This window comes from Lepisosteus oculatus, chromosome 1 (assembly GCF_040954835.1).
Source record: "Lepisosteus oculatus isolate fLepOcu1 chromosome 1, fLepOcu1.hap2, whole genome shotgun sequence".
NCBI lineage: Eukaryota > Metazoa > Chordata > Actinopteri > Semionotiformes > Lepisosteidae > Lepisosteus > Lepisosteus oculatus.
In genome coordinates this window covers 71717477-71730792 of record NC_090696.1, presented here as the reverse complement: position 1 = coordinate 71730792, position 13316 = coordinate 71717477, and the positions used below count along the sequence as shown (strand labels likewise).

Sequence of the window (13316 nt, the reverse complement as noted above, 5' to 3'; positions counted from 1 at the left end):
TTCTGTTACTGTAACCTCCAGTTAGGAAATGTTAAGATCAGGTCTAAGTGATTCACATAAAAGATTCTGAAGAAAATTTTATTAGCAGTGAGTGCTTTAAAAATTGCCATAGACATTGGGGAAAACATGATGGAATTTACATGAAAATGAAAGATATTTCAATTTAATACTCTCTTTTCCAGATTGTTTAATGAATTTAATTTCAGTCTTGAAGGACTGTCAGACGTCTGCTACTATACTTCAAATTTTTCATGGAATGAAATTAGCCTTTTTTACACTTCACAACAGAAATGCAAAGAATAGTCATTTTATTTTACTACCTGTATATATATATTGAAATTACAGATAAATTGCAGTGCTTTTCTAATTTAAAGTTAAAGCAAAACAAATGGAACAAATCACTTTTTTAAATTAATATTTGAATTACAGTTCTTGAAAAATCTTTTACTAAAGGCAGAGTGTCTCTCATGTTTGTCATTTCACAACCTCAAGTTTTAGTGTTGAACCAAATTACTCTAATTTTTAGACCAAATGAAAGTATCCAGGACACAATTTCCAGGCCTCATTTAGGACATTGTGTGCAATGTTGGTCTTCGAGTTAAAGAAAATGCAGTCCAGAAAAGAGCAAGCAGATACGTGCCGATGCTTAAGGGAATGTCCTGTTCTGACAGGCTAAAGGAATTGGATCTTTTTTTTCTTGAACAGTGTAGAATGCTGGGGGATTTGATACAAGCATTCTTAAGGCCACTGGCAAGTTCAACCCACCAGAATTCTTCACAAAGAACAGTGAGGCACGTAGCAGAGGGCACAGTGGAAACCAGGGGGGAGTGCTTTTGCAATGTAGAACAGGAGGCTTTTCTTTACCCAGAGGGCTGTGGGAGTGTGGAACAAGTTGCCATGCTATTGAAGACGATGCCCTTTCTTTCAAGAAACAGTTTGGATGAAATAGCTATTAACTACACAAAGAGGGTAGATGAATGAATGGCTTTAACTGCTCGGAACTGTTCTTATGTTCTCAAAATAAAAAAGCAGATACAGTATGTATACAAATGAATAGGGAAGCAAATGGTATAAAACAAAATGTTACTTATCTACCATAGTTGAAATAGTTCTTTTGTAGTTTGTGGCTTATGGATATGGATGTTTGGCATGAAAGTGAATAATAATAAACAGCAACTCATCATTTTATTAACAAAACAATCCTTCAGGTACAGTAACTTCAGATAACCTGAGTCTTTAAGCTTAACGATTTGGTTGTAGTTTTGAATCCTAGACTGTTGTATCTACTCAGAGGGTGATGCTTGTGTTTGGCTATGTGGGTTTAAGTGTGATATAGGATGTAAACTTGCATGGGATGAGGCAATGGCTAATTGAGTGCTGCTTTTCAAGTTACAAAACAGTGTCTCAAAACATTTCATCCTTTAAAGGCGTGAAATGAGTTTCTGTCAAGAGCTCCGTATGGAAATTTGAAAGTGCTTCATTTGGTGATGCTTCAGACACCAGGTGGTGATGGAGGTGTACACGTTTACACACACCTGTCTCGAAGGTTCGAGAGTGTTAATGTCCTTTTGGCAAAGAATTGTTTCATTTCTGCAACTTTTGTTTTAATGGGGTTTCCTAAGACGCCATTAAAAGAAACACCAAGTCAGTTATTACATTTACTGTCAAAACGCAGACCCTCATGGGCTTAGAAACACTCTTCTAGTATCCCCCTGGAATCCTCCATGTTCAACCTTTACCAGTCAGAACAGGCTTCACATGGAATACAAGCTTGTGGTAAATAATGGAGAAACAGCATTGCCTTTTTTCGACTTAAGCAGAGGTATTTGAGAATAGCTCAGAGGTCTTTCGAACTAAACGCTTTGACAGCAGGGAATTACAGCTGCAGTGGCTTTCTTCCTCCAGGCTGCTAACATAGTTTGTTTTAAAAGGAAAGAAAGCAAAAAAAAAGAGGGTGCAGGTGAACGCTTTGCCTCGTGCGTGATTACATGGCCATGTTATAGAAATGGGAAGAGTCGTACACGTGTGAGAGTGGCTCTCAGAATCCCCTGCTGTGCTTGCCGTGCCTGACTGCTCGTGTTGCCTTCGCTGTGTGTGTGGACAAACATCATCTTTCTTGCTTTGCCTCTCTCCAGCCTGACACAGCGTGCAGTTGGTACACCGAGCAGGAACGCCTCTCTCTGCACATTCAGTGTAAAGTGCATCTGGAACTGAAATATGGAACCCCTAAACTTAAGAATTATGTATTATTCGGACACAGCTGTATATACAACTCTCTTATTCTCTGTAATTGTTTAGGAGCTTAGTGCATTTCTAAATGAAGTGTGTTAAGGTCTTGTTTTCAGTTTGTGTTCTTTTATTGTCTCAGGTATGCAGTTCCCCCAGAGCATGGAAAGAGATTGGAGCGTCTTGCTGCAGGTAATACTTTGGTTTCTCCAGTGTGATTTCTGTAATCCTTTCACATGTGAGCTACTTCTACAGTGACAACCCAAAAGCACATAAATGGTGTTAATATGATTGCCCTCATACCATGATTTCTTATTTTTGTGCCTTAATTTGCCATGCTTAATAAGCAGGCTTTGACTAATGGGATTAACTGTCTGGTTCCAGATGCTGTTGAAAGAACTTTTAACTTCTAGAAACGTAAGAACAAGTAATTTTGCATGAGAGGAAATAATAGCTCATCTTGTTTTCAGAAGATAATTTGAGGATGTCTCTTTTGAGACCAGTAAATTGGAAGAAAACTGAGATATCGGTAAGAGGTAAATGTTCAAAATAACACTCAATAACTGGGAAGTGTGATTAACTGATTACTACAGGTAGCTGTGTTAGAGTTACTAGAATGCTTACATCCTGTATCAAATGTCCACCTCTTTCATTTTTCCTATTTCTTTTGAATTCTGTATATACACTAAAGTATCTGTCATCCATCACTCTTTGTCCATGTTTCCATGATTAAAATTACATCGTAATCCCCTGCTAATGCACAAATGTACATTTTGTTCATCCTTAAAAAAGGACTTCCAGAAAACCACTCAGAGTCAGACATTCTTGAATTTTTGCAGAGTTGCTGGGTCTCATGAAGAACAGGCTCAGCTCTAGAACCGTTCTTATAATCCTCTCTATCTACAAAAAATTACTGTCTCAGGCACAAACGCTGCTAAAAGTATGCATTTTCTTTTTCAGATACTGCCCCTTGCTAGTGTCGCTAGGCTCAAGACACTTAATGTATTTTACACCTAGTGTTTGTACTTTTTTTGAGTGCAAATTCAATCAAATCTGCTGACTGCAATAATGTATGGACGTGATTTGGCTGTGATTCCTTCTTCTGCTGAAAAGCAAGAAGATTAACTGCAGCATTTTGATGCAATGATGGCATTTAATGGCTTAAAGAAAATGGGAGGCATTATAGTTAATAACAAACTTCTAGGTTATAAGAAGAAAAGATGAGAATTATGTACAGCTTTTTAAAAAGAGACAACATTTAGCAATGTAATTTACCAGGTACAATATTCATCTTGGGGAACGATTACATTTTGTTTATTAATGTTGCTGTGTTTCTGCATTTAGTTTCCAAGCTGTTCTTTAATCATAACAATTTGTGCTGCCACTGTGTTTTAAATATTGTAGTCTTGTTGTTTTGCTTTTTTAAATTAGATCATTTAGATCAATGGTAATGTTTTATCTTCAAAATGTTGTTTTTGTGGTAATTTTTTAGGAATAAATGTCACCATTTTTCTCTTAACTGTGAGAAAAAATATTCTGTAATTCAGAATACTAACTAATGGAAAGGTCTTTGTCACATTTATGACATGAGAGAATTTTGTGGTCTCACCAAAATATGAGTAACATTGAAAATAGAAGATTGTTCTAGTTTATTTTGTAAAGGAGAATTTAGTTCATCAATACCTTTCACTATTGATTGAATTCAAGCTGGGACAGATTTAAATGTATTCTCAATGAATAGCTGTGGGCTGTATCTTCCTGATGAGGTAATTTTAGAGATATGAAATCCTGAGTGTTTTTTATTGCTGTATATAATCCCCATCCTGTCAAACACAGAGGACCCAGTTTAGATTAATGGAAAATCTGATTCAGTCAGCAGGGAGAGATCGGGGCTGTTTGTCTGGAAGCCTGTTACAGACCATTTACTGTATCTTCTCTTCTGAAATCACTTGTAACAGCACTGACCCAATAACAAGACATCTCTTAACACTTTACTACCTAAAGAATGCTTTTCTGCTTGAAAGGTGAATTTCAAGTCAGCAGGCCAAGAGGGAGGACAACAGGGCCTTTCTTTGTTAAAAGCCCTTTTTGCTAAGGTATACAAAATAAAGTACAAGCATACAGATAAGAGCATTGAAATCTGGTCTTTCGAATAATGATAAAGAATGAGACATGGTTTGAGATTACAAGGGAGTGAGGTAGGGCATTTGAGAATGGATATTGTGAATAAAAGTAGATTTACACATATTTCTGAATGCAAGTCTCTTTTTCAGCAATTGCTGTTACCAAACACTGGTGTTTTCAAGAATGAAAATACATCTACATAAAATGATTACTGATAATGAGAACATGTCCTTTGACAACTTTACAGGCTATTTCTTTGCTGTTTGAGGGTTGTGTTCGCCTTCTCTTAGGTGATCAAGCAGTACAACACAAAGGCACAAAGCATAAGAGGGATATTCTTTGAATTCCCTTATATAAGCACTTAGACTGTTCCATATGTGCCTTTTCTGAACTAAAAGAACAAAAAACAATAAGGGAGCTATAATAAGTGAAAAGTCAATGCAGTTTGTCATAAAAGCATCTCCCTTGCAGATGGAAGAGGCAAGGAAAGCAATATGTCTTGAATTTAAAAATCAAATGGAATACCTATACATGGACTATATGTAGATATAGCAGTATTGTATTGTCTCGAAAGATGAAACTCAATTGGGAATAGCTTGTTGTAATAGCAATATACAGTATATACTGTACTGTACATACAATTCTGACACAAATGAATGTGGACCCTAGCTCTTATTTTTTTCAGAGATAAATCCAGGCACACATTGTGTGTATACAGTTATATGAGATAGATAGATGACATAGTCATTTAAAAGATAAGGGAGAATGGAGTGACTTTGTTGCTTCAGTGAAAGCTACACAGTTTCGATGTGTAGTCAGTCACGTCTTCCTTATCTCCTTGAGTACACTGGCAAGGTTCTCCAGACTGCTTCTCCGTGTTTCCTGCTTTCCCCAGGAATTGAGCACTGACATTCTGCAGAACGTGGAGCAGACTAATACTGCCTGTGATGACACTGAAAGCATGAGGCGGAGCTCTGATGTTGACTTTGCCATCATCTTTCATAATGCAGGGGGGCCTACAGATCTTCCTCTTCAAGTTCCTCATCCCACGAGGATGGCAGTCAACATGGGCTAATTGCCAAAACAAAACATCCAAAAACAAAAACATCTATATACATTCTCTTTGCCCGCAGCCGGACGAATGAATTAGAGGGCAGATTCTATAAACATGTCAGAGTTTGAATGATACCTGCCTCTCATTCAAAAGCACGTGGCTGAGGGTAACTTTCAACAGATGCTGTGAGCAGTACTCTACAAATGACATCATTAGCCCTGACATTCCTTGTACTCCATAGGACTTAAAAACTGAGCACAATAGAAAGAGTGATTGAAGGGGATGTCCTGTGCATGATTGACTGAATATTGTGATGAAAGCACTTTCAGCGGCTGACATTATGTTCTGTCTGAGCATTCGCTGCCAACTGAAGATCTTTGCCACACTTCCAGGTGCAGTAGCTAAAAGAGTTCAGCTGTTTGTGCAGGCTTTGGTCAAATCTGTCAACTTGGCACTGTTTCCAGGTGGAGGATGTCTTAAAAAAGCTAGCAAAGAAGAATTACCACCTTGTTTTAAAAGCGATTACTGTAATTACTGACCTGTAGTATTATATTTATTATCATTATTGTTACCTTGTTATGCAGTTATGCACATCTGTAAGTTGAAGTAAGAGTTTGGTAAAGACTAGGGCCCACAAACTGACCTGCTGGTTGCTCCCTTGATACTCACATTGTATTGGATAACTCATTTCAAAATCTAGATTGGGCTGTACAGCATTATGAAAAGTCAGAATACAGTACTGTATGTCATGGTTGAAGTTCATTTCTGATGCGCGGGAAAGGTCTGCTTTGAACATGCCATACAGTGTATGAACGTGCATTGGTTGGGGGTGGCAAAACATTACAAAACCACAAAAAAGAGCAGTCACAGTGGAACCAGACAGGTTTTGCTGAAATTTAACATCATTGCTCTTTTAGCTGACCTTTACACCATTTCACAGTAAGGTGTTCACGTGAGTGGTTGATAGAAGTTCCCAAACATGCAGTATGAAACACCTTTTTCCTTCTTTAGTCAAAGTTGGACTCAACCTTCATTTCTCCAATCAACGGTCTGTTTTTATGCTTCCCCTGACTCAGGAGGCACTAGCTGTCACTGTTCCATTGCCATTAAGAACTGTCTGTTTTGGACAGATAAGAGATTTAGCAGTGAATGGTGTTTTAGTCTGTACATCTTGAGCTCACCAAGGCTTCTTAAACTGTGCGGGATTCTGTGAGGTTTGGTATTAAGGCAGTGCACATTTCCAGTTCCAGTTTGCCCTGTAGTAAGGTACAGAAACGAAACTCCGTCTCAAAGAACAACGTTTCCCAGCATTGTAATCCAACTGGTGCTGCAGTTGGGTGCATAACAAGAACAGCAAAAAACCCTCTGGATGGTTGAGCAGGAAGAATGTGCTCCTGACCTTCATGGGCATCTCAATGAGTGTGAAAGAAAGAGCATGGTGACTAACAGACTTTTAAACAACAGTGCTTTTTTTTATCTAAGGGTTTTTTTAGAACATGCTCACTTAGAGGGATGCTGGGAGTGTGTGTTCTGGGGGTTTTGAAACCCCTGAGGTCTCTCATGAAACTGATTTTATTATTTGACTGGGCCTGATAGCTCAGTGGAGCAGGAGTCCTATGAAGGAAAAGGACAGTCTATGTGACTAAAAGAATTAAACACAGAGGTTCAGTTGAAAGAAAGCAAATTTTTGTTTTCCAGTTGGCGGTCTGGCTGAAGAATACATTTCCACTGTGGTTCAGATATATGTTAGGTTTATTTTACGTCAGAGCAGTTTCATTTCTCATAACCAAATGGCTGTGGCTGAGCTTTTCTAGGCAGAAAATGCTGTTTTTTCATGTTTAATTACAGAGGGCACACAACAGTGTTAATCTCGTAACACTGAAATGAAATAATGAAAAATAATGATGAAAAAATTCAATTTAATCATAAAACGCCAAACTGATTAAGGAACTACAGAGAGAATGTTTGTCACTTCTTAGTTTTGTGATAGACAGTAATGTACTACACTGTGATCTATGAATAAACACAGAAGGAAAAGTGCCATCCAGTTTTTTCAAAAATGTACAGTAGTACTCTGTTGTAGAAGATTAGATGGGGAGACATGGAGAATATTGGTTGAATTTGGCCAGTGGAGTGACACAGGCTCAAACCGACAACAGCTGAATCAATGGGATCAGTCTGTGAGCGAACATCGGCCTTTGATAGCTGAGTCACTTGGGAGAACCGTTTAGTGTGTTGTGAACTTGTAATACAGATACTTGCAGAGGTTATATAACTGAAAGCGAATCTGAAGTGTTACTTAGCTTGTTTAATCAGTCGGACAAATAAAATCTAACTGGTCCTGTTTTAATGCTGTTTTTCAGGCCCTTATGTCACACAGCAGGAACCACACACCTTTACTTACGATGCTACAGAATGCCAATGAGCCTGACCAGTAATTCCCCAGATTAATTCCTGAAAGTCATTACAGTACTCAGAGATATGCATTTCCATGAGGGGTATGAGTATGAGACTCATTTCTCTCTTATTTCATTAAATATATTGGATCTGAGTATTTCTTCTTCTTTCTTCTTCCCCTTGCATCTTTTACAATATGTGTCATATTATAGAAAAGCTGTATCCCCTGAGGTTTTAAATATTAAGGATTGCATTTGTTATTTGTTTCTCTCATTAGAAAAAAGGTTTCCTTTCTAGTTGCCTGTAATCTCTGATCTGCACCCTACTCCACATTTTAGCTGTTTAAATTTCAAGTAGTAGTAGCAGTAGCAGTAGAAGTAGTGATAATAATTCAGGTTCAATGTAATGGATCTATAGTAAATTACAGTAGACAAGTTAAATATAGAAGAAATCCATAATAAATACATACAGTACCTGCTTGAGGTTCTTCCTGTTCTCAGTATTGTTTGTCCACTCCAATACACTAATAACCTTGGAACATTCCTGAAGTGGACTTTAGCTGGCAAGATGCACATGCAGTAAAATTCAGTTCTCTGTACCTAGTGGTGATTACAGTTATCAAATAACAGCATTGTTATCATTTTGTGTAAGTGATAGCAAACTCTTAGAATTATGAAAGGCATCACAAAAATTGTATACATTCAGCTTTTCACTTAAAATCAACTGCTATTCTTTGTCACAAAGACTAATAATAAAAACAATGTTTTGCATGTTGTTTCTTTATAAGTGTGTATTACCTTTCAAATGAGTCAAATTGGATTTTTAAAACATATGACCTGTGATTGCAGGGTGTCCAGGCCAGACGATAGCTGAGACATGAAAATATTCTGAAAAGTCAGTCTATTCTCCATTATCTTGTCCCTCCATTATAATTATCATTCTTGCTCTTTATGCTCGACTGCTTTCATCTTCTGTTTCCATTGTAATCTTGATTGACTGTGGCACATACAAATATTGCATCTGAAAGACATCAGACGCGGATCTAATAACTGCTGCTGTTTAATATCCTTTCTCGGCTGCTGGCTCATCTCTGCCATTTTGTCGTTCAGTTTTGTGTAGGAGCAGCTGAAGTGCAAATCTCAGGCAAAGTGATTAGTCTGAGCTCCGAACTTGTTTTGTGGCTAGCTGGATGTCTGTAACATAGGACAATTCCTTGAAAAAGCCCAAAGTGAAATGCTTTATTAGCATTATTAGCTTTATTATACAGGGCGGGTGACACGTTGAGGTATTCCATGAATTCCCTTCGTGGGGCGTACAACATCGTCTTTCATGATAACGTATAGTTTTGAGAGATGTGATTTACTTTAAAAACGAAAGATACTTTGAACTGAATGCAGATGTGCTTGTTCAGATGTTCTGAATGAGCCATCTCATGCATGTTTCACATTAGACTGCGTTGTTTATATCTATGATTAGTAATAAAGGCTTATTCCATGCTGTAAAGAGAAGAAAAGAAACGTTTGAGCCCAAATATGCTGATGCAGCTACCTATTCAACTGCAGATTAACAACTGTCTTTTAAGGGAGAAAGGAAGGAAGAGAAATGGAGGAATACAACCCCTTGTCATCCACTCCTGTCTGTGTACTTCCAAGAGTTTAAGAGTATTGAAACCAGTCGTACGCGAAGGTCGCATGACAAAGCAGGACGTATAAAGAGAGACAGTAATTGGTAGAAAACCGCTCAAGATGAAAAGCTGCCACTAGGGTAGCGTCATAAAGAAGTGTAGTATAAAGAATGGCAATTGCACCATCAAAAATGTTTTGGTGTTTATATGCACAGTAAAATGTCTTAACATAGTTACCTCAAATTCTCAAGGGGGTATACAGTATCATCATAAACCCATCCTGCCGCACTGCTGAAAAGTTTTGTACCTTCCAATGTAATATGATTTTCTTTATTTTTATGATTGTTTTTTTGGATTACTGGTATTAAATGTTTAGTATGTGAAATTGTCTTTGATTTCACGAACGTGTTTTCAGTGACATTTTCACGTGAACCTGCTGTCGTTGTGGTTCAAAACAGAGTGATAACTCCCCTCTCTCTGGTGTTCATCTCTGAATCTTGGTTTTTGAGCCTTGCGTTCCCATTTTTAATTAATGGTAGGGCTCGATATATAACCTGCCACCTGCTTAGAAAAAACAGATGAAAAGTATCAATGGATGTGCTTTTACAAGTGCAACTTGTAAAGTCAAAGTCAATATCTAATACTGAAATAGCTATGATTACGTTCTCTCAATCTGCTTTGTATTTTGTGTCACTAAAAGGCAGTTTTTTTATAGAGCGCCTCTACTGCAGGATGCTCTAGTCTTGGCTTCAATATTCTTAATTCAGTATTAAGATTAACTTCTGTATAAGAACGTCTTTTTCTTAACTAAATAACTGAAATGATATCTAAAGTATTTGGAGTACCAAAACACAACCTCACAACACAACCATTCATTAACCATCTATAATTTTGTATTATAAACTAAACTTGTACACCAGAGGGAAGCAGACCCCGATACTAAAATGTAATGGATAGTGCCTTCTCTTTTACCATTGTAGGGAAACATTGTAGTTTATAGATTATGTTTTTCCTTATTGTATAATACAAGTCTGTTTGATTTAGTATTTACTTTTCTCGGGGTGATTTGGTCATTTCCAGACTGTGGCCATTTGCACTGGGTTGATTAGTTTTTCCATGAGAAATGGTCCCGGCCTTACCCTTTGAGACCCAGGCTGTTTGCATTTCACTTAGTGTTGATTCAAAGTCACCATCAAAGGCAGGACTCCTGCTGATGTGGTAATTTTGCTGTACTAATTGTGAACATAAATTAGTGTGGAGCGCTGACACTTCTTTGTTTTGTTATCATATGGTCATTGCACCAGTGCTCCCAGAAAGTCCAACCATGGGTTACTGTAATTAAACCCCCCCCAATTTGTGTGTAATTCAGAATATTTAGGCAGTTCAAACTCCAAGATTGTATGTTGTGTTTCATGACATTAAACATTCTTGTGACATTAAATGTTTAATGATATTATTAAAATTCTGATATGGTGTGAAATACTGTTATTCAGCACATAACCTTCCTCCAGTGCTTTTCAATTATTTCTCGCTATGACTATTTAGAACTGCGGCGCACTCTTCAGCTGCAAATCTGTATCCAAAAAAAGAAAGAAAAAAGAATGGAATCTTCCTTCTTCATTGATTTCAATTTAAATATTAATTAATGGAATACAAAGAGAAAAGAAGCGTGGACTTACAATCTCTTGGTTCTCTAGGGTATGTTTCCAGGCAGGTTCAGTATAGTAGTAAATCGAATCGGGAAGACGATAGGAATAATACTTTCATCCCTCTCAACACCAGACTGAGCACGAACAAAAAACAAGCTGTTCTGTAACCTTGTAATGTACACATTCAAATAGAGGAGAAGGCTAAATACCTCCCGTGCACTACAGTGGTTTATCAGTTGTGGAGAGACTGTTGGTAATAACGCATTTACTCAAGGCTACTAAAAGTTTAAACATGAGCAAAACAAGGCACTGCTGTGCATTACAGGTCCAAACATAAGGCTGTTTTATATACAGTATTGTGTAACATCATAATTTTATTAGAATTTGTATTGTGGAAAATCTTTGTAGGATGAAATGGCTTCAAAATACTTTTACTCCAAAGTATTTATGCAGGCTTTGTAGTATTGTTAGTATTGTTAAGAAACCAGAAAAACCTTCTGGGATGCAGACAGTTGAGATTCTGTATTTTGTTTCTTTGGTTTTTGAGTTTTATTTTTGTTATGTTTGATTGAATTTCAGTTTGTTTTAAAAGTACCCCTTTATTGTGGTTTTGGGGTGTTCAGTCATCTATAAGATGTTTCAATTTTAATATCTTGAATTTACCGTGAATGAAACAAAAAACATTTTATTGCTCAATTACATTGCTGCTCATTTTTTATGTACGGTACATAGAAAAATATGTTAGAAAAAGTGCCGCCTGTGATGAAAACTTCAAATTTGCTTCCTAGTTTCAAACTTTCTGTACTGCCTATTTGCTTGCAGTTATTAATGTTAGCTCATAGCTTCAATAATTAATACAGCAGCATTAATCAAATTTCTAATTATGCTAGTTAAAAGAGAAGATATGTGGAACAGATAGACATCTTATAGCCTCTAGAACCCATGCAGTGAATGTTAATAACGAATAAGAAGTTCAGCAGATCTGGTGAGGCTTGCACAGAGATAACCATGAACTTGAGGGAAATACAGAGAGACTTTTATTACATTTTATGGAGAACCCCATCTCTTTTGAGAACCTTGAAGGAACATTCTGACTCATCCTACTGAAGATCAGCAGTTTAGAAAGAAAACTATCGGCCAAAAATGAGCACTGTCTCAAGCGACTTCAGCCGTGACAATTTAAGAGATGTTTACAGTTTTAGAGAAATTTGTGATCTTTGATGAGAGCTATGCATACATGAAGCTTCAATCTTTAAATATACAAACGTTTTTTTCTGTCAAATATATCACTGCCTCTTACCACAAAACAGCTTCAGCGACTTGCTTATGAAGGTTGACTCTGGAAAAGAGAAAGGTACAAATTGAGCATAATATGTACAGTATTTTCTCAATACCCACTGCAAACCACATCATCAGTAATGCAGAAAGTTATAAAACAGGGTTTTCCAGGGAATGTGTATGGAACAAATGATTCACATCCATGCATGTGTTTTCAATAACCACTTAGATCGGGGGTGTCAAACTCATTTGCTATGGTGGGCCAGATTTGAATTAAATGTACTTCCAAGTGGGTCCTGTACAGTATACTATAAATAATCAATCAGCACAACCATTACATAGTATTATTTATAGTGTTTTGCATTTTTAAGTTTTAATTTTACACCTAAATATATATCCCTTTAAAATGCAATAAACAGAGATTGTATTTGTTGCATATTCATTGATTACCTTCAGAGTAAAGGCTGTGTTTTTCTGCATGTTTACCTGTTTACATATTAAAATCTCAGTTTACAAGTACCCTTGTAAATCTTATTGCAAATCTCTGTTGTGTTGCAAAAGAATATTTCAGGAAATGTTATTCACTGGGGAAAACAACTAACTAAATGAGCAGCAGCCTCTTGTTATGTGATCTCTTGATTTACATTTTTTTTGCCCAATGAAACATTTATTTTAATACCTTTTTTCACTGTACAAAGTCATTTTCACTATAACAAAGTCCCTAATTTGCAATCTCCTTTACTTTGTGATTTATCATTGAGAATTCACCTTATTTTTCAACAACATGTTGGCAGAACAGTGATTCAGGGCGTCTTAAGCATAGAAAATAAGGGAAGCATCCCCCCTGGTTGAAAAACCTGAAGTAAAAGAAAGGATAAAAAAAGCAATTGCAAAAAATTTCAGTACTTATGAGTTAACAATGAGCAAAACTGAGTGATTTACAATAGATCTAGACCATGTCATT

The 13316-nt window shown here is 36.9% G+C and overlaps 1 protein-coding gene across 6 annotated transcripts in view; it reads left to right on the top strand.

Annotated features, from left to right (window-relative positions):
- Window positions 1-13316, top strand: part of kdm4c (lysine (K)-specific demethylase 4C) — a 209372-nt gene that overhangs the window by 27792 nt on the left and 168264 nt on the right. For all 6 annotated transcript variants that reach the window (XM_015345786.2, XM_015345788.2, XM_015345785.2 and 3 more), the window contains one exon: window positions 2369-2418. In XM_015345786.2, the coding sequence (XP_015201272.2) occupies window positions 2369-2418 (50 nt within the window). The remainder of the gene's footprint in view (window positions 1-2368; window positions 2419-13316) is intronic.